Raw genomic sequence first — 25,701 nt, forward strand, 5'->3', positions numbered from 1 at the left:
TCACCTATATTGACCCTTGGTCTTTTGGAATTCCCTCCCAAAAGTCTACTACCAATCTTACATAATGGCATTTTAAATGATTGAAGATAGCCTTAAATCACCTCTTCTATCAGTTAAATATACACAGTTCAACCATTCACAATATGACATTGCTCCTAGGAACCATCACTAGCTAGATCACTTTCCTGTACATGTTACCTAGTTTATCAGTGTCTTTCTTAAAGCATGGTACCCTGAATGAAAGAGCTTCATTAAGGGAATGGGAAATAAATCTTTAACTCACTGATCTCAACAATACGAGTCTAAGCTCCAGGGGTGAAGAACACAACTGTCCATGTCTGCTTTTTCTCTTTCCTCCCTTTCTTTCCCTGCCTCCTTTCCTTGCTTCTTCCTTCTCCTATAATACCCTAGTTCATGTGTTCTCATAAATCCCTAGAAGGGTGGCCTTCCTCTAGGCTTCTTCATTTGGGGAGTCCCAACACTCCTAATGCAGTTTTAAACAATCAAAGCTTAGAAAAGTCCTTATGCTACATTCAGGCTGATTATCTGTTATCCCTCAGGATCACTATATACTGGCCCACCTTCTTTTCCAGACTTATAGCACTTTGGTTAGATCTTTTATGCTATTTCTGGTGGTTACCATTGTTATTATGCTAGTCTCATTCATGTCCACGTGAAAATTTATGAATGATAATGCCCCAGTTAAGGGGAGGCCAAAATTGATCAATCTATAAGCATCTATTAAGTCCCCATTGTTTGCCCTGTACTATGTGTCATTTATGTGCTGAGTACTAGAGATACAAAGACAAAACATACCAGGCCCTGACCTTGGGTATCTTATATTCTATCATGTTTAGGGTCACATCCCTAATATCCAGTTATAGATGCCATGGAATAGGGGCTTTGCCACAATTTACTCATCTATCCTCCCTCAGAAGCATAACTTTGAGTGAACTTGATCCAACATGGGATTTTGCTCCTTTTGTGTCATAGAACAACTTGAGTTCATAAGTATCTTGCACATAGTAGTTGCTTAATATGTGTTTGATATACATTGAGATGAATTTAATAAGATGCAAAGTGAAAAAGTGATCAAGATCAGATGAGAGTTAATCAAGGAAGGCTTCTCAAAGCAAGTGGGTTCTGAGAATTGATTTTGGAAGCTGAAGATCTGGGTTTGGAGGGGGGGAAGAAAGATGTGGCCAGGATCTAAGTTCTTGCTCCCTGTGCCCAGGTGATGACTCAATGCGGACTTCACAGTTGAATGTGGGCACATCTACGGACGTGTCACTGAAGATCACAGAGAGTGACCTGAGTCTGCTGACTGCCAGCATCCGGGCTCCCTCAGGCAATGAGGAGCCCTGTCTGCTCAAAAGGCTGCCTAACCGGCATATTGGTGAGCTGGTCCCTAGAGGAGGTCCCTAGAGAACCTTCACCTTTCTCTTCTTGGGCTTGGGAACACATTTCAGGGCTCCCTATCCTTCCATGTCAGGTACTTGGGGAAGGGATGCCAAGCAGTACCAAGGGGTAGGGTCCCTAATGCCCAGGCCTCTGTGCCCATTACAGGTATCTCATTTACACCCAAAGAAGTGGGTGAGCATGTAGTGAGTGTTCGGAAGAGTGGGAAGCATGTCACCAACAGCCCCTTCAAGATTCTTGTGGGACCTTCAGAGATTGGTGACGCTAGCAAGGTTCGAGTCTGGGGCAAAGGTCTGTCAGAAGGCCACACCTTCCAGGTGGCAGAATTCATTGTGGACACAAGAAATGCAGGTATGTATCTCTTTGGTACCAGTATCTCTTCTCTAGAACCTCTGAGCCTCAGAGTATCACATTCTTCCAAGTGACTTTCCATGTCCCAGTTCAGTCCTAGTCTGAATCCTTAATATGTAAGCCCCTTATCTTCATATGTCACTTATTAGATAGGTACCTTTGTCAGGTCACATAAGCTGAGTTTCAATTTCCTCATCTGAAAAATGGGAATATTTTATTTGTACTATTATAGGATTCATCCTATATTATAGAAATGACATGAGCAAAGTGCTTAATAAGCCTTAAAAAAAAAAAACCTATAGAAATGTGTGGAGGTATCATTACTGGCGACACACAACTTCTCAAGGAGATTTGGAATTTATCTTCTTGGAGTCCTTTGAGGGAGAAATTAATGTGTTCTATGCATGTGTCTTAAGCTTGAAGTGGAAAGGTGTCCTTTCTAGGAGTTTAAGACTGTCCTTTACCCCTGCCCAGGCCCAATAATCACTACTCAGTCAATTAGAAAATACTTCTAGGACATAATCATGTGCCAAGATTTGCCCCCTCCTCCCCACACCTCAGCAGGCCTAGTGCTGAAGCCCCTGAGGAAGAGGAGGGTGGTGGGATTGCTACTAAGGCCACTGTGGCACTCGCTTTCCCACAGGGTATGGTGGTTTGGGGCTGAGCATTGAGGGCCCCAGCAAGGTGGACATCAACTGTGAGGACATGGAAGATGGTACTTGCAAAGTGACCTATTGTCCCACTGAGCCTGGCAACTACACCATCAACATCAAATTTGCTGATAAGCATGTGCCTGGTGAGCTGAGAGGCTGGGGGTTGCCAGGATGGGAGGTGCTCCTAGGAGCCTGGGGGAAGCTGGAGAGGAGCACTCTGAGGAACAGGAGGGGAGGGACTCACAAGAGGCCTGAGTGCTCCCTCCTTTTTCTTTAGGGAGTCCATTCACTGTGAAGGTGACTGGTGAGGGGCGGATGAAAGAGAGCATTACACGGCGCAGGCAAGCAGCTTCCATCGCCTCTGTGGGGAGCACCTGTGACCTCAACCTGAAGATCCCAGGTTAGGGTCTGAGGCGGGAGTGGAAGGGAGTTGGAGGGGGTGGATTCTTGTTTTATTGATGCCTTCCCTCTTCCTCTCCTTCATTCCCTTTCTTCCTCTCTGGACTCCACTCCCTGCTCATCTTTTCCCCTTCTCTCACTCAGGAAACTGGTTCCAGATGGTCTCTGCCCAGGAGCGCCTGACCAGAACATTCACAAGGAGTAGTCATACATACACACGGACAGAGAGGACAGAGATCAGCAAAACGCGGGGTGGGGAAACCAAGCGAGAGGTCAGGGTGGAGGAGTCCACTCAAGTCGGGGGAGATCCCTTCCCTGCTGTCTTTGGAGATTTCCTGGGTCGTGAGCGCCTCGGCTCTTTTGGCAGTATTAGCAGACAACAGGAAGGTAAGTGGAGATGGGCACAGGGGGGCACCTCCCGTCTTATTCCGGGCAAAGCCCTGACAATACAGGCGATCAGTGCAGTGCAGAAGGGACCATGGCTGAAATCAGGAAGACCTCGGTGCAGATCTTGGCAACCATTGAGTCATTTAACTTTTCTAAAGACAGTACCAGTGCTTATCTTCCAGAGCTGCATAAGGATTGACAGGACTAGCATATAATAAATGCAGGCTATTATGCAGAAAATCGGGCCAATTTTTGCCCACACCCCTTTTTGTGGGGAATCTGAGTGGGTGTAACTGCGTGGCTCTTGGGCTCATCCTGTGACTGTCCCCTAGAACTCACCATGGCCAGAATTGGTCCTGGATCTGGCAGGTCGCTGGAGGGGTTGTATCTGAGCCCCCTGGGCTGGGCTGGCAAGGGCAAGGTTAGAGTCTGTTTGGTAGTTCATTATTAGGAACTGGCCATTTCTGATCCCCTGGTGTTCATTTCAGCATCTTTGCACAAACTTCTCTTGCCTTCAAACTTTTGTTCTGGAGGGCCCATCCTTTACCCCGCCCCCCCTTCCTTTGCACTTAGTAAGAGCCAGGCATTCACTAGACCCTGGCTCGGTGTTCTCTCTCAGATCCAGCATTACTGTGAGGCTGTTTTGGGCTGTTCTGTGAGCTTGGACTAGGTCAGAGAAAAGAGCTTTGCAGAGCATGAGCTCTTTGGCTAGGATTGGTTTCATTCTTTGCATCTGCATCCCCAGGGCCTTGTCCAAGCCTGCCATATGTATGGCAGAAGGGTAACAAATACTTGTCATTTGATGAACCACTATATCTTCCCACACATCCGTGTTTTGTCTCCCAGGTGAGGTGGGCTCTCAGGACATGACGGCCCAGGTGACCAGCCCCTCGGGGAAGACTGAAGAAGCAGAGATCCTGGAAGGAGAGAACAGTGCCTACAGTGTGCGTTTTGTGCCCAAAGAGATGGGGCCTCACACTGTCACTGTCAAGTATCGGGGCCAGCACGTTCCCGGCAGCCCCTTCCAGTTTACCGTGGGGCCCCTTGGTGAAGGGGGTGCCCACAAGGTGCGAGCTGGGGGCACAGGACTCGAGCGTGGTGTTGCAGGAGTGCCAGGTAAATGAAGCCAGGATGAGAAGGGATGGGGAGCTAGTTAAAGCAGATCACAGGGTCAAGGATGAATGATAAAGACTTCAGGTGGGCGAGTGCTGGGCCTGGGACAACAAAACTGGCAGATCTCTGGCTAGTCCACCCAGAGTGGGTTAGGGGTGGGGCTGTATGGCTAGTTTGGAGGTTAAGACTTTGGGGACTGGTACCAAACCCATTCTCTCCTTCTCTACCCCTCAGCTGAATTCAGCATCTGGACCCGGGAAGCAGGGGCTGGAGGCTTATCTATTGCTGTGGAGGGGCCCAGCAAAGCTGAGATCGCATTTGAAGACCGCAAGGATGGTTCCTGTGGTGTCTCCTATGTTGTCCAGGAGCCAGGTAGCTAGCTGGGGGAAAGCCTGAGAGTCCTGTGGGGAGGATCTCAGGACAATTGGGTCCCTCTCACATCTGGACCCCTACTGAATAATCTGGGATAATTACTTCAATTTTTTCTCATTCTGAATTATCAGAGGCCCAGCCTGGTAAAGAGAGAGAGAGAGCTGGCCTCAGAACCCAAAAGACCTGAGTTCAAGCCCTGCCTCTCACACCTACTACATGTATGACCCTGGGCATCTCACTGAAAGTGCCCTGGGTGACTCTGAAAATGTAATATTCAGAGAAGGTGCCAACCCGCATGTTATAGGGAGTTTCCTTATCTGGGAATCCCTAAATCTGTGAAATCTCAGGTCTAGTCCCTATTCCTATGAATTGAACAATCACCATCAAACAAAACATTTCAATATACAAAGGAGAACAAGAAAGAGGATTACATCAGAAACCATGAACTATCATATACAGTTGGATTTAAGTATATATTAAATTTAACAAGGTAGTAATAGATAATTATAACTCATCTAGAGTAAAGCTTCTTAAAACTGTGGTCATGACCCCACATGGGGTCACATAGCTGAATGTGGAGGTTGTGAAATGATGATTATTAACAAATGTTTCATTTGCATACCTATTTTACATATTTACAAACTCAGGGTCATGTAAAAATTTCTTGGCCAAAAAGGGGTTATGAGTAGAAAAAGTTTAAAAAGCCCTGCTCTGGAATATTGTTCCCTCTGTTCTTCCCTGTGACCCTAAGCCTCTCCCCTTTCCTTCCTTCCTTCCCCCAAGATCCTTCTCTCCTTGGGATTCCCATTGGGATAGGGACTGCACTAGAGACCTCGGAGGCTCCTTCTGACTCAGAGGGCTTGTGACCCTTACCTTACTCCATGTCCTTGGACAATGACTTGTTCACTTTAGATACATTTTCCTTGGGGCTGTGCCATGGTCCTAGTGGGCTGCTGTGGGAGGAAAAATAGGCTGGCCTTCATCTGGGGACCAGTATGAGACAGGTTTTGTTCTTCCAGGTGACTATGAGGTCTCCATCAAGTTCAATGATGAGCACATACCTGACAGCCCCTTCGTGGTACCTGTGGCCTCCCTCTCTGATGATGCTCGACGCCTCACCGTTACTAGCCTCCAGGTGCGAGCGCTCTTCAGATTGTGGGGTGGGGTACACTGGGGACTCTATGAAAGGGAAAGGGAGTTACTCTTAGAAACAGATGCATCTAGCATCTCCAAATTTCTATCCATGTGGTACAGAAACGTATGAAGTGTAGAAAAGGTTGCAACTTTTGCCACATTTACTGAGCCCTCACTGTGGGCTCACCACTGGCTCAGAAACAGCTATTGACATTTGAAGCGTCAATTGTTTTTAACCATTTTTGATAGAATCTTCTAGAAGATAGCACTTCCAAAACAGCATTTTGAATTTAACTTAACTTTTCCTGGAAACTTGGGTCTTTAGATAGTGAATGTCACTTTTTGGACTGCTGTAATATATGAGTAATACTGACTGAGGTCTTTCTGGGCTATCTGCCTTTCTCCTAAATGGGCCCAGATTGACGTCATGGCTGGGGCTTGCTGCTGCTCATTATTTACAATAGTTCATGCCCTTTTTCAGTATCAGTTATTAAGCTGTCACTTTGTGTTTCTGAGTCTCATTATGCCTACATACCCCAACTCTAATTTGCAATTCCTAATCTGCTGGGGTAGAGTACTCAAGGAAGGAAAAGATTCTTAAACGTAGGTTATCATCTTTTCTTTTTTTTCTCTCTGTTATTCTAAACTTGACAAATGAACTCGGGTTTTCTAACTTCATGTCCAGTACTCTTTCTATCATGCCAATGCTTTATAAATATATTTCTTGCCAACATGAGCTTTTGAGGGCAGAAAGGCAATATGGTAGAGTGTTTTTATCATTAAAAAAAAACCTTTATTTTTCTCATTTAGCATTTTTTCCTCTCTGCAACCCCTCCCCAACTAAAAAAAAACAAAACAAAACAAAGCCTTTATATAGTAATAATAAGGCATAGTTGAGCAAAAAAGAGGAAAAAAACAAAAAAATATGACGTAGGACTAAAAGTACTAAACTTGAAGAGAAGACATGGATCTAAGTTTCCTGATATTATAACTTTGGCCAAGTCATATAACCTCTTTGAGCCTCAGTTTCCTCATTTGTAAAATGGGGGTAAGAATACCTGCACTACTAACATCAATAAGCTGTGAGTAAAGAGGTTTATTAGTCTCAAATTATTATATAAATGTGGGAATACCACTGAAGATGATGGTAGGCACCCAATTATATGATGGCTTGGTTACTACCATCATCCTGAAGCCCTTCTTGAGTACCCAATGTACAGAATATAGGAGTGACATATACAAAGAGAATTACCCAGACCTGTTTCTGGAAGGGTAGTTCCCCATTAAATCTGGGTTCTTTTTGAACTCTGTGTTGAAGGAATAGTGTCATAGAGAAGGCACTAGAGACTGGGTAACTAAAGGAAACAGGGAGGGTGCATCCCAGGGATTGTTTGGGGTTGGGACCTTGACCAGGATCTGGAAAATCCTGGGGGGTCGGGGGTTCAGTGAATGTTGAGATGTAGGGGTTTTTCCTTATTTTCTTTACTGGCTTATATTTTTATGTGGCTTCATTGCAGGAGACTGGGCTGAAGGTGAACCAACCAGCTTCCTTTGCAGTGCAGCTGAATGGTGCCCGTGGTGTGATTGATGCTAGGGTGCACACCCCCTCAGGAGCTGTAGAGGAGTGCTACGTCTCTGAGCTAGACAGTGGTGAGGACCCTGTTCTCCAGCCAGTCCCACTACCTCATGCCCCAAGTCCCCAGGCCCTGTCCATGCAAATTCATAGTTGATCTTACTACAGGTTGTTCTTGAGATATAAATCCTAGGGGACTTCCTTTCATGGCTCAAAATGAAAACAGCTAGGTTTCACAACCCTAGAAGGATCTAACTAGCAAGGATCTAACTAGCTCTCTGGGCAGGCAGGAATCAGGGAGGACTCATCTGATGAACTCTTCTTCTCTACAGACAAGCACACCATCCGCTTCATCCCCCATGAGAATGGCGTCCATTCTATCGATGTCAAGTTCAATGGATCTCACATCCCTGGAAGCCCCTTCAAGATTCGTGTTGGAGAGCAAAGCCAAGCTGGAGATCCAGGGCTGGTTTCAGCCTATGGGCCTGGGCTTGAGGGAGGAACTACTGGTAAGCATTAGACTTTGGGTTGGGGCTAGTCAGCTGAGCATTTGAAGGGAAGCAGCAGAGCTAGAAATGATGAAGAAGTCATAGAGAACTGAGAACTCCTTCCCTATATAGCTACTCTTTTCTTCCACAGGTGTATCTTCTGAATTCATTGTGAACACCTTGAATGCGGGCTCAGGGGCCTTATCTGTCACCATTGATGGCCCCTCTAAAGTGCAGCTGGACTGTCGGGAATGCCCAGAAGGCCATGTGGTCACCTACACCCCTATGGCCCCAGGCAACTACCTCATTGCTATCAAGTATGGTGGCCCCCAGCACATTGTGGGCAGCCCCTTCAAGGCTAAGGTTACAGGTGAGAGATTTTTTTCACCCTAGAATCCTAATCATCCTGTTAGTCCAGGATGGTTCTAAGGAGGTGTTCTCCGGATTCATATTATTCCCCCTCCCATCTGTGATAGAATTCAACCAATTTGGCAGATGTATCTGTCACATTTAATCTGTTAACGTTCAGCTTGCAAGTATACCTAACTTTATAGAGCAAACATATTCTTGAATAGTAGCTTGTAAATCATTGGTGTTTACTTGTTTGCCCACCATTTTCTAAGTTACTTTAGAGAATCATGGGAAAATAGGGTTATGAATTTAAATCTAGAAGGGATCTCTGAGGTCTTCTAGTCAAATCCCCTCATATCAGAGACAAAGGAACAGAAACCAGCAGAGGTGAAGCCTGAATTCAAGACCTACTTATTGAGTTCCCAACCTCAGACTCTTTTCACAATCCAATTTCTTCCTACCCACTGGTCTTCACTTAGTAGTGCCTTAGTTTATCTTGCAGTTTTTTCTCCCAAGTATGGAAATGCATAAGCAAAACATTATGTCCAACAAGCAGAGCTGGTGGTTCCAGAGACCATTTGAGTGCATCATTTTTATAAAACAAGAGTCTTTCTGTAAGGTAATGCTGCCTTGAGTGTTGAGGAAGACATGAACTGGATTTTATTTACATAGTTCTGTTAGAAGATACAATATGCAAATGTATAGAAAAGATCAAATTTCGCTGCAGCCAAGAGTCCTGCTCTACAGAAACTGGAGTGCTATTCTTCCTGGGCAGATGGTGTGGATAGCATGGTACAAAAGCATCTCCATTACAAGAGATATAATCTTAAGTACTTACCATAAGAAAGTGGGTCAGTCAGTTATAGGTCTGGGAGGAGAATAGAGTATTTTCTCCTATACCTTTCTTCACACCTATTGGGACTTCAGAAGACTTAAGCATAAAGTATGCTTCCTGCCCTTCTGTGGTGGACCATAGCTGAAAATATGGCCAGTTTGTTCATTTCGAGAGAGTTCTGTTGGATGAGAATCACTGGGAAGTGATAGTAACATTTTTAAAAAGTATTCAATAAAACATTTTTTTTTTTTTTTTGCTGAGGCAATTGGGGCTAAGTGACTTGCCCAGGGTCACACAGCTAGGAAGTGCTAAGTGTCTGAGACCCGATTTGAACTCAGGTCCTCCTGACTTCAAGGCTGGTGCTCTAACCACTGCGCCACCTAGCTGCCCTTCAATAAAACATTCTTAATGAAATTAAGTTATAGTTTTTTAAAAAATCAAACATTTAAAGGAAGAGATTGAATGAGATGAGCACTAAGGTCCTTTTCAACTCCAAATCTTATGAATGCTCTCCAGCTTGTGCCTATCGCTGGGAACTTTCAAAGGAGAGGCAAGCTTTACTAGGAGCACTAGCCTAGTGCCCGTTGGTTCTGTGACTTAACGGCCTCTGGGGGAGAAAGCTCTTTTGTGTGCCTTCTTCTCCTAAGGGTGCTAAGTCCATCTCCTACTCACGGTCTCTTTCCCAATCTCATCCTTAGGGCCCCGGCTGTCAGGAGGCCACAGCCTTCATGAGACCTCCACAGTGCTTGTGGAGACAGTGACCAAGTCGTCCTCCAGCCGTGGCTCCAGTTACAGCTCCATCCCCAAGTTCTCCTCAGATGCCAGTAAGGTGGTGACCAGGGGTCCTGGGCTGACCAAGGCCTTCATAGGCCAGAAGAACTCCTTCACAGTGGACTGTAGCAAAGCAGGTAAGGTTGAAAAGGAAGACCTGGGGGCTATGTGAGATGTAGGGAGAACAGGAGCAGTGAAGAAAAGAGGGGTCAGAAGGGATTAGGGATTATAGAGCTGTGAAAGAAATGGAGAATCAATGTTCTTGGTGTAAAGTCCTTCCTTTTCTCTTATTTGCTAGGCACCAACATGATGATGGTGGGTGTACATGGGCCCAAGACTCCTTGTGAGGAGGTATACGTGAAACACATGGGAAACCGCGTGTACAATGTCACCTACACTGTCAAGGAAAAGGGGGACTACATCCTCATTGTCAAGTGGGGAGATGAAAGTGTCCCAGGCAGTCCCTTCAAGGTCAATGTGCCCTGAGCCCCCAAATGCCTCTCCCAGCCCCTCAACCTCCCTGGCTGAAAACATACACACACACACACATACACACACACACACCAAACACACACAGATTTCCAATACAGACATTTGCAGATACACAGACACACCCATATACATGGAATACCTGCTTTGGGGAATAGGCCTATACTTGGACAGGGGGAGCTGAATGATCAGATTCTCCCACTGACCCCTCTGGGAAAAGATGGGGAACTTTGTCAGCTAATTGAAGACATTGTCTATCCCCTAGAATGTGATCTTGGTAGGATGAGTTGAGACCCCCTTCTCCTCATCCCCAACCAAGGCCAGAGGAATAGTGGGAAGAGACATATATTAACTGGGGGAATTCAGGGGGGTGCATGTGTGTGACTGTGTGTGATTGCCCCAAAGTGCACTGATAACTAAGACCCTGGGACAGCTCCTCCTGCCTCCCCTCTCCAAACTTTTCTAAGACTTTCCCTCCTACCTCCTCCCCTCCCTCCCCAAAGACTGTGCCTTGCCCCTCTGGTGGCCAGTAGTCTGTGGTGCTAAGGACTCTGAGAAGCTAAAGAAGAAAAACCATGTGGAGAAAAGAATCCAGATGGAGTAATAATAACAGCACCTTGGCTGGCCCTGGACTCCGAGGGTTTGGTACACTTCGCCCAGCCCAGCTTTTTGGGGGCCTGTTTTTGTTTTTTTTTTTCCTGTTGTCATTTTTAATTGTTGCACAGCTCTGCCCCAGTGGGGGGCCTTTTGTACACATTGCGCAGCCCAGCATGGAGCTACTTGGGTAAAAAACACCAAACAAGCTCAAATAAAGAATGGCCTGTTGCAGAGGCTCTGACTCTTCCTTCCATGGGATCTCTAGTTCCCCCTGTCCTTTTTCACCTACTGAGCCATAGTGCATGGCTTCCAATCTTTTCTCACCAGGGCCCACAGGCCCAATTGAAGAATACATGAATTTTATATAGCAATGTCCTTTCGTTCTCTGTCTCATTTCTCTCTACTCTATTTTAGTATGTGTATATGTATATATAATATACATACATATATAGTTACATACAAATATATACATACTTATGTAAATATACACACAAATATATATCACTTTTATGTCCAAAGCACTGAAGACATAAAGACAAAATAAAAAATAGCCCATGCCCTCCAAAACTTACCTTCTAGTCTATTGAGATTTCTGGATTTTTGACTCTCTGATCCAGTGAGTTTTGTGTTACCTGCAGATTTGATCAGCATGCTATATATAGCTTTATTCAAGTCAATGATAAAAATGTTAAAAAGCACAGGGCCAAGCACATCTCCCTGGGGTGCTCCATTGGGCAATGCTACCAAGTTGACATTGGACCACAACTGAATCGGACTTTATTATTCTCTTGTCCATCTTTCTCCATATTTGTCACAAAATTAGGAGTACTTTACTTTGCTAAAATCTAGGTGACTTAGGGACGTTTTTGTAGATGACAATGAAGGTTGGATGATGTGTTTGTCATCTTGGCAGATGATACAAAACTGGGAGGGGGAGCTGACGGCAATCAATATCCAAAAGTGTCATAAGATGAAATTTGAGAGAGACATGCGGACTCTTACACTTGGGTTCTAAAAAATCAATTTCACACGTACAAGGTGAGATATATTAAGTAGCAGTTTGCTGGAAAGATTTGGAGAACTTAATGAGACCGCAGTGTGATTTACAAGGCGAACCACAAAACCACCAAAAGTAGCCGCGGCGAAATTACAAAGATCAAACATCGTGCCTTTGCACAGACGGAAGGCCCTCTGCGGGTTACTCGCCACATATTTTAGGGGGGGGGGGGGGCGAGCCTGGAATTGTGTTTTCCTTGCTTTCTCAGTGGGGAAGGGGAGAAAAAGAGGGCGAACCAGATCTTTTGGTAATAAGTGAGGTTACAGGGGATGGCTCCCCGAGACAGAGAGGAGGAGGAGGGGAGGGGGAGATGCGACGCAAAAATACAAGTTTGCTTAAAAAGTCTGGAAGGCCGTTCACCGTCTTGAGCCATCCCCGACGCTTCCTGGCACTTGGAGGCTCTCCCTTCCTCAGGGTCTCCTCCGGGGGCGAGGATACCCTCCCATCTCCAATCTTCCAGGGCTCGGGAGAGAGATGAGTGCAGGCTCCAACGTCGGAGCACCCTGGGCCATTTACAGTCTGATTCCTCGGTGCTCCGTCCCACCTCAATCTCGGCGATCCTCCGCTCCAACCAATGGCTCGGTCGCCTTCTCCTGTCATCCCCGAAGGCGTGGTAGGGTACTGTTTGGCCCGTACCTAGCCTGGGAGGGGTTTTATTGACTCGCAAGGAACTATGGTATTGAGCCGCAAGGAACTCTGGGAGTAGTAGTTTCAAGATCGGAAACTACTCGGTTTGGCGCAGGCGCGGCGGCGTTTCGAGAGCTGGACTAATCACAGGGCTGCTCAGAGCGGGGGCGGCCGCGAAGACCAGCGCACCACAAGCAACGCGCATGTCTCGAGAAGAAAGGTCGCCGCCCCCTCGACATTGTGGCGAACTAAGGGGCGGGCGGTGGGAGGAGCCGGCGTAAGCGGGGCTTCTCCCTTTCCGCCTCTCGCTGGGACCCGGCAGCGCTCGCCATGGCCGTCCGAGGGAAGCTGATCGCGGTGATCGGAGACGAGGACACTGTGACCGGCTTCCTGCTGGGTGGCATCGGGGAGCTCAACAAGCACCGCCACCCCAACTTTCTGGTGGTGGAGAAGGACACGACCATCAATGAAATCGAGGACACCTTCCGGTACGGTGGCCCACGGGCTCCTGCTGCGTCCTTCCCCCGCGGGAGCGCGAGGTGGGAGCGGGGCGGCGGGGGGGGGGCTGGCCTGTCAGACGCGGTTTCCTCCCCTCCTCGGCGCCGCCGGGCCGGGCGCAGCCCCCCTCCCCCGCTCTCCGTCCTGTGACTGTGCGTCAGAGCAGAGGGGGGCGGGTAATTCTGGGGCGGCGGCGGTTCCGCCCGCGGGACCCGCTGTCGCCGGGGCTTGTTCCTGGGGACCCTCGGGCTCCCCCCTCCCCCACCAGTGGCGGCTCTGGGAGGCCCGGGACGGGACTCCGCTCTCGTCTGGTGAGAAGGAGCCCCCGAGGGGATCCCGCCTCCCGCTTCTTACCCTGACCCCACTGACGCTGTCTTCAGCGAATGCTTGCTTTGTACCCGCTGTGTAACCCGCTGGCCAAAGGGATCTGAGCGCAAAAAGCTTACCCAGCCCTGTCCGGTCGGGCCCTGAGTCCTAAAACGATGAGTTAGGTTGCTACAGGTGACCTCTTATCTCCCCTCCTTTCCCTTAGAGGCCGAGCTATCTTCTGCTGCTTTTTGGGTTATCTCTCCGAGCTGCAGACTTAATGAATGTCTAATGACGGATTTGGGGCCGTGCGTGGTGGGGGGGCCGAGGACACCTGGGCTTGTGAATTCTTCTTCCACGATGAGGGCCAGATTCCCACCGAGAGGCCGAATAGTCTCGCACTACTCCTTCCTCTGCTCTCTCTGTGTTCTGTGAGGGGAGGACTTGTGGTTCTGGGTGACCCGTGTTGCTTTCTTCAGATCCGGTGTCTCTGTTTTACCCCAAACAGCCAGGTTGCAATGTTTCAGGCTCTGGCTGGTTCCTACTGCTTAGGGCCACCTAAGCTCAATTCTGCCTCACAGCGCTGGCTCTCAGGCCGGGTTCTTGTGCTGGGAGAAAGAAGGGGAAATCCTTAGGGCAAAGCCACCATGAGAGCAATCCCTTTTTTTAAACTTTTAATACCTATTATTTATTTAGTGGGTCCTAAACTCCCCGGGTTCCAGGTTTGGTTTGGTTTTATTTCTGGGGCACAGGGGGGCACAAAGGAGCAAGGGGAGTTTCTTAGCTTCTTTAGCAAGGAAAAATGAAGGATCAAGAGTTTTTAGCTGGCTCACTTTTTCCCCAGTGGAACTAGAACTGAGTCAACATAGGTAGGCCACATCCATTTTCTAGAAGAGCTTCCTCTTGTCTGAGTTCCCTTATCATAGCCCTTACTCTATAGGTTTTGTATACACTTCCAGGATCCTCCCCCACATACCTCACAACTTGAGGAGTGAAGATAGGTTAGTCTATATCAATTCTCTGGCCTTGACTTTCTTCCTTTCTCTTTGCCAATCCTCCTCCACAGGCAATTTCTGAATCGGGATGACATCGGTATCATCCTAATCAATCAGTATATTGCTGAAATGGTGCGACATGCACTGGATGCCCACACACGCTCAATACCTGCTGTTTTGGAGATTCCTTCCAAGGAACATCCCTACGATGCAGCCAAGGACTCCATCCTACGTCGTGCCCGAGGCATGTTCACTGCTGAAGATCTTCGCTAAGGGACAACCCATATTACCTTTCCTACAATATTCCACTACTGAAATGAAAAGGGGGAGGGCTCATGGTACTTGCCATTTGTTGGGCCCTGAAGTAAATCTAAGACAGAATGAAGACTGGAAAACATAAAGCCCAGCTCCTTAAATGTGTCCCTCTTTTGTTCCCTCTTCCTTCTTCTGGTTGATTTTGTGCTATCTTTATCTTATGTCAATGCTAAATTAAAGTTCATTTCCCCAGGAATCTTTTTTGGGGGGAGTTGGGGACTTGTAAAGGGTGTGTCTGTTTCAGAAATGGAAGCCAAAATTGGGCTTGATTTCTCCCAACCCTACTATCTCCTGGGCCGAAAAGAGACTGCAGGGCTCAGAAACATGGGAGCAAGCTGAAAGTAGCTAGAGAAGGCCATGACCCTTGTGATTCTGGGATGAGGATCATAAGCTCCTTATTCTAGGCCTGGACCTTAGAAGTCATCTGGTTCCCAACTTCATAAACTGGCTCAAAACCCCATGTAGGGTTTTGCAGCTGAATGTGGGGGTTATGAAATTATGATTGATTATCAGTAAATGTTTGATCTGTATACCTGTTTTATATGCCTACATACCCAGAATCATGTAAAAATTTCTCAGATAAAAAGGAGTCTTGAGTGGATAAAGTTTAAGAAGCCCTGACACCTCACATATTTCACAGGTGAAAAAACAGGCCTAGAGAGATGAAATGACCCATTTCCCAAGGTCACACAAATCACAGATCATTAGATTCCACATGAGGTTCTATAGCATGCTCTGCTTGGAGGAGGAGAATCCCAGTATGATGTTAAGAATGGGAAAATAAAGCCTTGCTTCCAGGGCTAAGGACATCACTTCCATTAGGGTCAAAGATGCTTCCTAAAGGGTGCCTCCATCCCAGGGGCTTGTAGGAAGGAAAAGGAATGGGAGCCTTGTCTAGGCAGAGGGAAGGCAGCATATGGAATCCCTGGGACTGTATGAGGTGAGGCCAGGTTGCCAAGGCAACTGCTGTCCCTGAGGCCGTTGTTGCCTTAACCTCTCCGGAGGCAGTTTGCCTCTTCAGTTGCCTTAGCCCAGGTAGCCCTTCATCCCGGAGGCTGTTGTTGCCTTAACCTCTCAGAAGGTCTGTTCACCCCTTGTTGCCTTAGCCCAGGTAGCCCTCCGTTGCTGAGGCTGTTGTTGCCTTAACCTCCCAGGAGGCCCTTCGCCCCTTCAGTTGCCTTAGCCCAGGTAGCCCTTCTCCCTGGGCCACCATGGCGCGGCACCTCAATATGGACACACAGCGACTAAACTTCTGGAAAGAAGAACACCTAAAGGAGATGATGTTGCGTTGTGATTGGCACCGAAAGTACGCGGCGAAGGTGAAAGCCAAGCAGATGGCGAGGGATGCCACAAGAAAGGGCTTCAAACTGCCTACCTTGGGCCCCAAGGCCCCACCTTCTCCTCCTCCTCCACCAAAAGAGCCTCCCAAAACCCCTCCTCCCGTGGTGGAGACTCCGGTAGAGTCAGAAATGTTCCCAGTGCCACCTGAAATACGGGAACTCCTTTACCAGGGAATCTCTCATGATTTCCAGGGTCGCTTCAACTACTTGCAAAAACGCAGAATTACCAAGCCAGAAGATCGCTACCTCTTCCCCATCACTACCAACTTCACTTACGGCTGGCAGTTGGGTAAGACCACATCCCTAGAAAAAACTAGACCCCCTTCTCCCAATCTCTTAAAGGCTCCTCACCTTCCCATTTTCACGGTGTGCCTTGTGTTGCTACTGCTGGGGTTCAGGTGAGAGCAGAAAGGTGAAAAAGGAAGCTAATCCACCACTTCTTCCACCTTGTTCATTGTCCCCAATCCCAGCATTGAATGGAGCTAAGGCTACCACTAGTTGTAAGGCCCATCTGTGACCTGGGGAAAGGTCTGGTCTGCCTCCACTTAAATTACCTTTATCATTGTCCCCTCCCATACATCAGCCATTCAGAATCCCTCTTTTTATTTATTCACTAATATCAATGAAATGGGAGCCACAATCACTTGTGCCTCACAAAGCAAGATTCCCCCATTCCCCTCCCCTTCTTACTTCAGGAGCCCAGCCCCAGCTTTTGCCCTCTCTTCTCCCAGGCACCCCAGTGGAACGAAAGATGGTCTCCTGTAAGATGTGCCGAATAGAAACCTTCTTCCGCAAGAATGGGGCCTTTGCTCTACTGGACCCTAAGGACTTAGCCCTCTGACCTTGGGCTTGGGGGGAGGGTGGGCAGGGAAATGGAGATTACATGCCCTCAGGTGGGGCAAAGCTGGCTCCCTCTGTGGTGGGTGTATATGTCTGGGTTTCCTGGGCACTGGGGGTTGGTTAAATCCCTGGCCTTTCTGTAGTTCTGGCCAGTGCCGCTGACCTCTTGTTTCTGGCCATCAGAGAGCATTCCACTGCCTTTCTCCCCACCATCCCCTTGACCACTAACCCTCCTCAGGCCCCAAGAGGGCTGGCCCAGAGCTGGGAGGAGTCGGTTCTCCCCAGTCCTTTGGGGTTGCAGCAGCTCCTGGAAATTTCTAGTGTTCCTGGGGGAGACAGCCACCATCAGGTCATGCACCAAACTGTGCATCCCTTGCCCTTGCCCCCGGCCCAGGAGAGCACCCCAAGATGAGCTCTCACCGCTCCCGCTGGGCCCGCAGCAGCCCCGTCCTTTCCTTGTGTCGCTGCTCCAGCTGCTCCCGCAAGTCCATCCCTGCCAGCCTCACCTCTGCCGGGCTACGTCGTCCTGGTGGGTCGGAGACCGAGTAAGCCCATGGTTCTCTGCAGAGCCAGGACACCCAGCTACAGGCAGCAGCGCCAGGTGCTCCCCCATCAGCCTGAGACCCGGGCCTTTCTCCTTTCTTTCCCCCCTCTCCCAGGGACTTGCCTGCATCCGGGGCTGGGGGGGAGTGATCGGGGACCTCAGGAGGTCTACCCCTGAGCGGCGATTCCTGGCGATGCGCAGGCGCTCCTGGACCTGAAGATGGACGAGGGCATTGTCCCAAGAGCTGAGGTCCTAGGGCCTGGCCTCCGAGACCAGTCACCTAGAAGGTGTCTCCCCTTCCTTGGGTCGGATAGCCCCTCTTAGCCTGAGCCTTTGCTGTTCTCGGTCCCTCTGGTGCCTTCTTCCAGCCTCACCCTGTAGCTCCAGAAGCCTTTTCAGGGTTTTTCTTGCTGGCTCGGAGTGAGACCCAGGAAAACCAACTCCTTGCTAGGGGGATTGCGGAGATGTTGCTGAAGTGGGAAAGAAAACTGGGAAACTTCTGTCCATCCCTGCCAGCCATCAGTGTGACAGAAGCAGTCTGCCATTCTCGGGTAGCTTCATCCTTATTCATCTACCTTGAGCTCCACAGCCCTGGGATTTGGCAGCAGGGATGGTGACTAAAACCGGCCATCTTCCATGTCCTTTAGTCTGTTCTCCGCTAGCTCTGGTCCCTTCCCACTGGCTCCTAAGGCTTGCTTGCTCTGCCCACTGAGTGTCCCCAGCTTGACTGCATCTTGTTCCCCAGGTCTGTGCTGTGTTGGGGTCTTCAACTTGGTTTCCTGGCTTGGCAGCCACTGCCCTTCTAGTACAGCCCCCAGCCTCACTTGACCCCGGAGCTGTGGGGTGACTTTCCCAGGGACCCTGAGATTTCTATTCCCCAGGTGGATGCAATTGCCTCTCCTTGACCCTATGGGATCTTGTTTCTCTGAGGTTATAAGATTGCCTTTTCCTGGGACTGTGGGTCCTCTTCTGGGGGAAACAGGGGTATCCTCTTTGGGGGGCTGCTTGGTCTTCTTTCTTTGAAGCAGAATGGGAATCTCTCCCTAAGCTCCTCCCTGTGGATTTTCCTTTTCCCATAATTTTAGAATATCCCCTTTCTGGAACTGTGAGACCTCTTCTTCATGGAATTGCAACTTCTCCCCTTCCAGGGAATGTAAGAATTGGCTTCCTTGACATTGAAAAATCTGTCTATAGACTTGTTTTTCCCTTTCCTGAATTGGTGGGATTTCCTCATGCCGGGCCTGGGAGGTTTCTCCTCTCTGAGGTTCAGCAGTTTCTTTCATTAGGATTTGGGGAATTTTCCCTTTGTGGGCCTTTGGGGTTTCCTCCCTCTGAGCTTGGGGAATTTCTCTTTATATTTCTGCAGTCTCCACTTGGGGTCCAGGGAATCTCACTCCTCTGGACTTTTGGAGTTTCCTCCCTTTGAGCCTGGGTCCACAGGGTCTCCTCTCCCTGAGCCCTTGGGGTCTCTTCCCCCTGGGAATTTTGGGTCTGAATCTGGGGCCTCTCCTCTTTTTGAGCTCTTGGGGATTTCTCTCTCTGAACTTTTGAGGTCTCCTCCCTCCAGCTCTGGGAACTTTCCCCTTCGGGGTCCCTGGGGGTCTCTGTCCCCACTAGTGCCTGAGCTCTTGCTCTTCCCTGCTCAGACTTGGCCTCCTTCTGTAAGCCCTCCAGTTCCCGGAGGGGCCATAGCTCCCCTGGCTTGAGAGTTTCTGGAGAATACAGAATCGGTGATGATGGCTGGTAGGATCTCTGGGCCCTGAATTCTGGAAGGTTTCTCCCTACTTCTTGGCCTGAGTCCTAGAGAAAAGATATATATATATATATATAGGAACCTGACTTGTTTACAGCAAATCCCACTGAGACTCTGGGGTCTTAAGCCAGGGGTCAATGTCCCCAACGACCTGAAGGAAGATTAGATGTCTACTGGGTCCTATGAGGCAAATCTCTACTTCCACTCCAGCTATTCTGCTCTCTCCTGAATTTTTGTCTTAATCCTAAAAAAGGATTTCCATTTTATAAAGTATATAGGGAACTTCTGTTTTGAGACATTCCATGTCTCCCCCACTTCCTCACTGATCACCCTCTTAGTAGAACACAGGCCCAGCCAACATCCCACCACATTCCCAATGATTCCTCCCCTCCCATGAGAAATAGGTGGTGCTGAGACCCCTGACCCTTTCCCTCTCCCAACTCTAGCATGAATAAGAACCCCTGCAATGTTCCCCCCCTTTAGTCTTTTTTGTCTGCCTGGGCTTTCCTTGTCCCTGGAGATGCTCTCAGCTGTGATGTCAGGTTGTAGTATAAATCCTGAAGGAAGAAAGGGAAGAGAGGATTATTAGAAGGCTTTCCATTTATGTCTGTCTGCTCCTCTCATCTTTCTCAAGCACCAGTTCCTCCTCTATGGGAGACTACGACATCTGGGGACACTGAATCACAAGGAATCATAGGGAAGTTTTATGGCTCATAAAGATGGGGAAGGAGGAAGGCATCCCAGCTTAGGACTTGGTATGGCTGTGGAGAAGAAAGATACTTGAGTAGATACTTTACTGTGTGTCTGTATGAGCAAAATGTGCTGAAGGGAGAATGTGTGAAGGATTATTTGCTGGGGCATCTGCCATGTATCTTTGCTGCAGGCTCTGAATTCAGGGTCCTCACTTTGATTATGTCTGCTGGTTTCCACCTCCCTTTTACTTTATTCTAGAAGCAAGAGAAGGGGAAGGTTCTCGGGTTCTGAAGCAGGGGTCTTACTTGGCTCCTCCCCAGGTGTTCTCGCTGGCTTTTCTTGAGCACACCTTCCAGCACCCAGGTATCAGCCCCAACCTCAGACTCTGGACCTTTGAGGAAAGAGGAAGTAATTGTCCCCCAGCCCAGAGAACAGAAGACCCATCTGTCCCCTGCCAGATGTGATCACTTACCCAGGGCTGCCCACACCATCATTCCGGGCCTGCCCCCACTCTGCTCCAGCTCTGTGCCTCTTTTGGCACTGGCTGTGCTCTGCATCTCTGCGCGGCCTTGGGCTCCACATCTGCGGGCCAACCAGAGCTTTCAGTCACCCGACAGGAGGCTCGGCAAAGCCCGAACGAGCCTGGATGAAGGGACGGGCAAAACCGGCCACTCCCACTTTAGGGTTTGCCATCTACAATTATTTGTCTCTTGAACAGCACCTCCAGAATAGACCCATCCATGCTCATCTTCTACAGCCCTGAAGCTGCTCCCAGTGCAGGACCCGGGCCCTGGGCCAAGAAGGCCTCCCCCCTGTAACTCCGACCCATCTCCCAGGGAACGCCCCTTGTTCCCTCTTGGCTTGTCTCAGGAACAGAAGCCTGGGACAAGGAGAAGCCAGGACTGACTGAATTAAAAGAGAGCAAAGGGGAAGTCTGAACTGAGGCTTTCGCCTTTAGTCCAACCCTCAACTAAGGCCTAGGAAAATGTAACAACTTGCCCACTTAGGACGCTGGGACCAGACTCTAGGGGTCCCGAGTCCAAGTGAGTTTCCTTTCCACGACATTGCCTCACCTCCCAGAAAGGACCCCTTTACTCATGGTTTGACCCCTGGGTCCCCCTGCTCTGGAGAGGGCATCTGGGTGGGTGACAGGAAGGGACCTGGATACAGCATAAGGCTTAATTAAGAGATGATGCTGGGAGCAAAAGGAAGAGGGAAAGGTTCATTAGGCACTCTGCTCTTGGTGTCGGGGAGCACAGGAAACCATTAAAGAGGACTCACTTTTCCAAAAGCTGTTGATTTCGCTTCTGGATATCCCTCTCCTGGGCCAGCCTCCAGTGCCGGGGATGTTGGGGAGGAGATGCTGACGGGGGCACAAGACCTCAAGCCACCTTCGGGATCAGACTTCTACCCTATCCTCATTCTCTTGCCTCCTTTCAGCTGCAGATCTCTCCCCAAAACAGCCTAAGGGGGAGGCAGGAAGCTCTGATCTTCCCCTAAGCTTTTGCAGCCATCTCTGAGAAGGTGACAAACTACAGGATCCCAGAATTTAAGATAAAAATGGTCACAGAGCTCCTAAGTCCCGGGCCCCTGCGGACCATGAGAATAGAACCCAGGTCTCCTGACTTCCACTTCAGACTATCCCACCCAGACCCTTGGCCACTCCTTCTGAGGGAGTCTGTCCCTCAAATAAGACACTTGGACCAGCCACTCGACTGCGATTCCCTCTGTCATTCCACAATGTCACACTGCCCCAGCAAGTGGCCAATCACCAACTGCGCCATTGATCCTGGAGAGAAGAACAGGAGGAAGGTTGGTACAAGACAGGGCCTGCTGGCTCATGGTCCTGGTGAGACTCAGAGAAATGGGGCTTTAAGGAGCTTTTCTCACTTAGGTCTTGTTCCACTAAGCCACCCTGCCCCTCTTCTCCTGTGGCCAACACCACCTCCTCCCTGGCCTGTCTCTTCCCTTCTCACCCCCAACTCACCAGCTCCTCTTTCCCACGGGGCCAGACACAGGGCTCCTGCGTATGGTTGCCCGAGCTCCTGACCTCGTTCCAAGGGCTTCTGAACTGTCCCCCTCTTGACCAGAAAAGACTGAGTCCAGCCCCAGTCAGCAGTTCCAGGTCCCACAGAATCTAAGGGAAGGTGAAAATAGAGGGGTGTAGGGGAAGGATGTCTATGGGGGGTGGGAATGGGCCCGTCCTTGGTGACCTGTACCTGTTCTTGCTCCTGCCATCTCCTCTCCATCTCCAGCAGCACCAAAGGTAGTTCAAGTTCCTGAGGGCTGTTGGCCCCCTGTACCTGGGAGTTCCCGACAGTAGGGTCAGGCCCCAATCCTGGCATTTGGCTGCCACTTTGTTCTCCCTTCCCCACCTCTGCCTACCTGCTGCACGGCCACCAGAAGCTCCTCAAGCCTGGCAGGAGCTTGGAAGAGCTGCTGGTAAAGAGCTAGTATTTGCCCCAAGGGGAAGGGGAGCTGAGGATCCTGGACTGCCACATCTGACTCCATGGGGTGAGTGTAGTCCCTTGCCTGTTGTCCCATGAAACCTGAAGACACAGACATAGCTATCCCCCACCTCCCATCAGCTCTCCAAGGGCACCCCTGAAACCTCCCTCATATTCATCTGAAGTTGGAAGAGACAGGACCCCTTTTTAAAAGGAGAGTCTTGCCTCCAGAGGTTCCTCAATGACCCTTAGGAAGTATGGGAATAATGGTGAAGAGGAAAATAAAAAGAAGAAAGGAAGGGACAATTCTATCCCCTCAAAAATGCAGAAGTCTCTTGACATCTGAGCTGACCTACTGGAGAGGCACCTGTCGGGAGCAGGGAAAGAGTGAGCCAGTTCAGTGTAATGTTCCACGGCCCCATTTATGGAAATTTTATAGTTACACTGGGGGAAGCAAAGTTTCTTGATGACTTTGCCAGCGTTTGGTCAGGGAAACAAGAAATCACTGGTGAATTCAGAATTCAGGAAAAAAAAAATGTATAAATACATAAATGTGGGAATTGGAAAATTTGCTCAATATTACACAGCTAACAAATTGCAAGAGTGGGATTTGAGCTCCAGGCAAAGCAGGAGAAATGGGTAGAAGTTGAAAAGAGGCCGGCTTAGGATTGATAAGAATTTCTTAAAAGCTAGAGCAATCCAAAAAGTAGTATGTGCTGCTGCGGGGGGGAGGGGAGGAGAGGGAGAAGGGGACAGGATTTTGCTCCAGGGCCCTGGAAATCAGATGAGGTTGACAGCAGTTGTACTCTGGCAGGTAGTAACAACTAAATCAACCAATTACCAAGAAAATAGTTAAAACAGAAAGCTACCAGATTGTTTCTTCAGACTGAAATTCTTGCTCCAAGTAGGGGCCTTCCTAGCCCTGCCCTGCCCTGCCCTGCCCTGCCCTGCCCTGCCCTGCCCTGCCCTGCCCTGCCCTGCCCTTCTCCTCCCTTGAGGTCAGTCTCCCCACCAGTAGCCTCTATAGACAGAGCCTTGTGGGTCAGAGCTGCTGAGACCTCCACTCTCTCCCCTTTGGCCAGTTGAGCTTTGTGTCTCAAGGCTTAAGGTCCCTTGCTGAAGTCCACCACCTCTCCCTTTGAATTTGTCTCATTAAGGTGATTTGAGGACTTCTTTCATGTGGCTTGTCCAAAGTACCAGAATTTCTGGTTATGTCCCTGCATCTCATTGAAGGTTTTTAAAGGACTCCTTGTTAGGAATGATACAGGGACTTCTTGCAGCAGCCCTGCAGGGTCCTCTTGAGTCTCCATTGCTCCAAATCTAGTGCTTCTCCTACTAGACCATAGCCATCACAGATAACTTTCTCTCCTCCCCTTCTTCTACGCCTCTATTTTCTTTGCGGCCTTTACAAATATAGTGTTTCAGAGACTGGAAATGATTGAGAATAGTGAAAGAGGCCATCAAGGAGGCAGGAATACAGGATGGTGCATTTTTTTGAACCCCTGTACCCTCATCTTTCCCCAATGTTGTAGGAATTGGATTTATTGGCTGTTCTTCCTCACCAAAAGGTAATTCTGGAAAGATAGTGGAGTAAAGTAGGAACTCACCTGAACTCTCCCAAATTCACCTCCAAACAATTATAAAATAAGGGCTCAAAATAAAAGGTAGCTCAGAATGAGCCAAGCCTCTTGTCTCTCATCTCTCACCAGTAGCCAAGCAACAACTTTCCATTCAGGGAGAAGAGTAAATATGTGTCTATGGTAATCTTATGCTGGAGGAGTGGAAATATGGGGATATACCATTGAGAAGAAAAACCTGTTGGAAAATATAGGATTGACAGGTTGTGGGATTTAATTGTTCTGATCTTGAGGTAGTAGAAATGTTCTAGCTATCCGTAATTCCTTCTCTGTCCCTCAATGGAGGAAGGCAAAATTAGTGTACCTTTTCATAATTAAGTGATTACAGGACAGGATAGACATTACATGACAGAACCTTGTGGGTGAACCAGCCACAAGCTAGACATGCCTCTGGAGGCTTTCTGATGTACTGTGAGTGAACCTGAGACTGGTCCAGAGAATCCATATATATGAATCCCAAATTCTGCTGAGATGAGTTGTAGAGAAGATCATGGCCAGAAGCCCCATAAATGGGGCAATCAGGAATAGCCAAGCAAAGTCTAGAAGAAATTTTAGAAGAATAACTCAGGAAGTGTAGGGCCTAGTCTGGGACTGGGTAGGCTCATCTTATGTAGAATCTAGTTACCTTATCTTGAAGTATATTTACAGAATTTGTATTTCTTTTTCCCTTAAAAATAAATCCTAGAAAAACATCTTTTTGACACTGACTCACACCTAACACCATATACCAAGGTAAGGTTGAAATGGGTTCATGATATTATAAACAAATTAGAAGAACAAAGAATAGTTTACCTCTCAGATCTGTGGAGAATAAAGGAATTTGTGGCCAAAGAAGAAATGGAAATCATTATTGAACAATAAAAGGATAATTTTGATTACATTAAGAAGTTTTTATATAAACAAAACTAATGCAGACAAATTTAGATGGAAAGCAATAAAATGGGAAAATATTTTTATATTCAAAGGTTCAGACAAAGGCCTCCTTTCTAAAATATATAGGGAATTGACTCAAATTTATAAGAATTCAACCACTGATAAGTGGTCAAAGAATATGAACAGACAATTTTCAGATAAAGAAATTAAAACCATTTCTAATCATATGAAAAGGTGCTCCAAATCACTATTGATCAGAGAAATGCAAATTAAGACAACTTTGAGGTACCACTACATACTTCTCAGATTGGCTAAAATGACAGGGAAAGATAAGGACAACCATTGGAGGAGATGTGGGAAAACTGGGATATTTTTATATTGTTGATGGAGTTGTGAAATGATCCAACCATTCTGGAGAGCAATTTGGAATTATGTCCAAAGGGATATCAAATTGTGCATACCTGCTTTGATCTAGCAGTGTCTCTACTAGGTCTATATCCCAAAGATATCTTAAAGGAGGGAAAAGGGACCCACATGTGCAAAAATGTTTGTGGCAGCCCTTTTTGTAGTGGCAAGAAATTGGAAACTGAGTGGATGCCCATCAGTTGGAGAATGGCTGAATAAGTTATGGTGTATGAATGTTATGGAATATTATCGTTCTATAAGAAATGATCATCAGGATGATTTCAGAGAGACTTGAAGAGACTTTCATGAATTGATTCTAAGTGAAATGAGCAGAACCATGAGATCACTGTACATGGCAACAAGATTATACTAAAATCAATTCTTATGAACATGACACTTTTCAGCAATGAGATGATTCAGGCCAGTGCCAATTATCTTG

General features: G+C 48.1%; 3 protein-coding genes, 1 long non-coding RNA gene and 1 pseudogene across 5 annotated transcripts in view; 3 read left to right on the forward strand and 2 right to left on the reverse strand.

Annotated features, from left to right (window-relative positions):
• The window catches only part of FLNC (filamin C), a 42,549-nt gene extending 31,383 nt beyond the window's left edge, over positions 1-11,166 (forward strand). For both annotated transcript variants that reach the window (XM_003771593.3, XM_003771594.3), the window contains 13 exons: positions 1,235-1,396; positions 1,567-1,770; positions 2,414-2,566; positions 2,701-2,823; positions 2,967-3,209; positions 4,056-4,325; positions 4,557-4,694; positions 5,714-5,829; positions 7,346-7,478; positions 7,734-7,910; positions 8,041-8,259; positions 9,774-9,983; positions 10,145-11,166. In XM_003771593.3, the coding sequence (XP_003771641.1) occupies positions 1,235-1,396; positions 1,567-1,770; positions 2,414-2,566; positions 2,701-2,823; positions 2,967-3,209; positions 4,056-4,325; positions 4,557-4,694; positions 5,714-5,829; positions 7,346-7,478; positions 7,734-7,910; positions 8,041-8,259; positions 9,774-9,983; positions 10,145-10,332 (2,336 nt within the window). In that variant the 3' untranslated portion in view covers positions 10,333-11,166. The remainder of the gene's footprint in view (positions 1-1,234; positions 1,397-1,566; positions 1,771-2,413; positions 2,567-2,700; positions 2,824-2,966; positions 3,210-4,055; positions 4,326-4,556; positions 4,695-5,713; positions 5,830-7,345; positions 7,479-7,733; positions 7,911-8,040; positions 8,260-9,773; positions 9,984-10,144) is intronic.
• A 1,656-nt stretch (positions 11,167-12,822) lies between these two features.
• On the forward strand, positions 12,823-14,957 carry ATP6V1F (ATPase H+ transporting V1 subunit F). The gene is made up of 2 exons (XM_031939031.1): positions 12,823-13,104; positions 14,487-14,957. The coding sequence occupies exons 1-2, from the start codon at positions 12,947-12,949 to the stop codon at positions 14,686-14,688; spliced, it is 360 nt and encodes a 119-aa protein (XP_031794891.1). The 5' UTR covers positions 12,823-12,946; the 3' UTR covers positions 14,689-14,957.
• A 325-nt stretch (positions 14,958-15,282) lies between these two features.
• Positions 15,283-17,792, forward strand: ATP6V1FNB (ATP6V1F neighbor). Its single transcript, XM_012551032.2, has 2 exons — positions 15,283-16,359; positions 16,802-17,792. Exons 1-2 carry the CDS (start codon positions 15,942-15,944, stop codon positions 16,909-16,911), a joined length of 528 nt encoding a protein of 175 aa, XP_012406486.1. The 5' UTR covers positions 15,283-15,941; the 3' UTR covers positions 16,912-17,792.
• LOC111721122 lies at positions 16,960-23,657 on the reverse strand (annotated as a pseudogene).
• On the reverse strand, positions 19,709-20,282 carry LOC116419025. The gene is made up of 2 exons (XR_004229672.1): positions 20,206-20,282; positions 19,709-19,764 (listed from the first exon to the last, which is right to left on the reverse strand). It is a non-coding gene; the product is annotated as an uncharacterized LOC116419025 (long non-coding RNA).
• Positions 23,658-25,701: the final 2,044 nt, after the last annotated feature.

The sequence above is a fragment of the Sarcophilus harrisii genome, chromosome 5 (genome assembly GCF_902635505.1).
Source record: "Sarcophilus harrisii chromosome 5, mSarHar1.11, whole genome shotgun sequence".
Classification (NCBI taxonomy): Eukaryota; Metazoa; Chordata; class Mammalia; order Dasyuromorphia; family Dasyuridae; genus Sarcophilus; species Sarcophilus harrisii.

Coding starts and splice junctions, on each gene's coding strand:
- ATP6V1F (XM_031939031.1), top strand. CDS start 12,947: ATGGCCGTCCGAGGGAAGCTGATCGCGGTGATCGGAGACGAGGACACT. Junction 13,105..14,486: donor GAAATCGAGGACACCTTCCG/GTACGGTGGCCC, acceptor CCTCCTCCACAG/GCAATTTCTGAATCGGGATG.
- ATP6V1FNB (XM_012551032.2), top strand. CDS start 15,942: ATGGCGCGGCACCTCAATATGGACACACAGCGACTAAACTTCTGGAAA. Junction 16,360..16,801: donor CACTTACGGCTGGCAGTTGG/GTAAGACCACAT, acceptor CTCTTCTCCCAG/GCACCCCAGTGGAACGAAAG.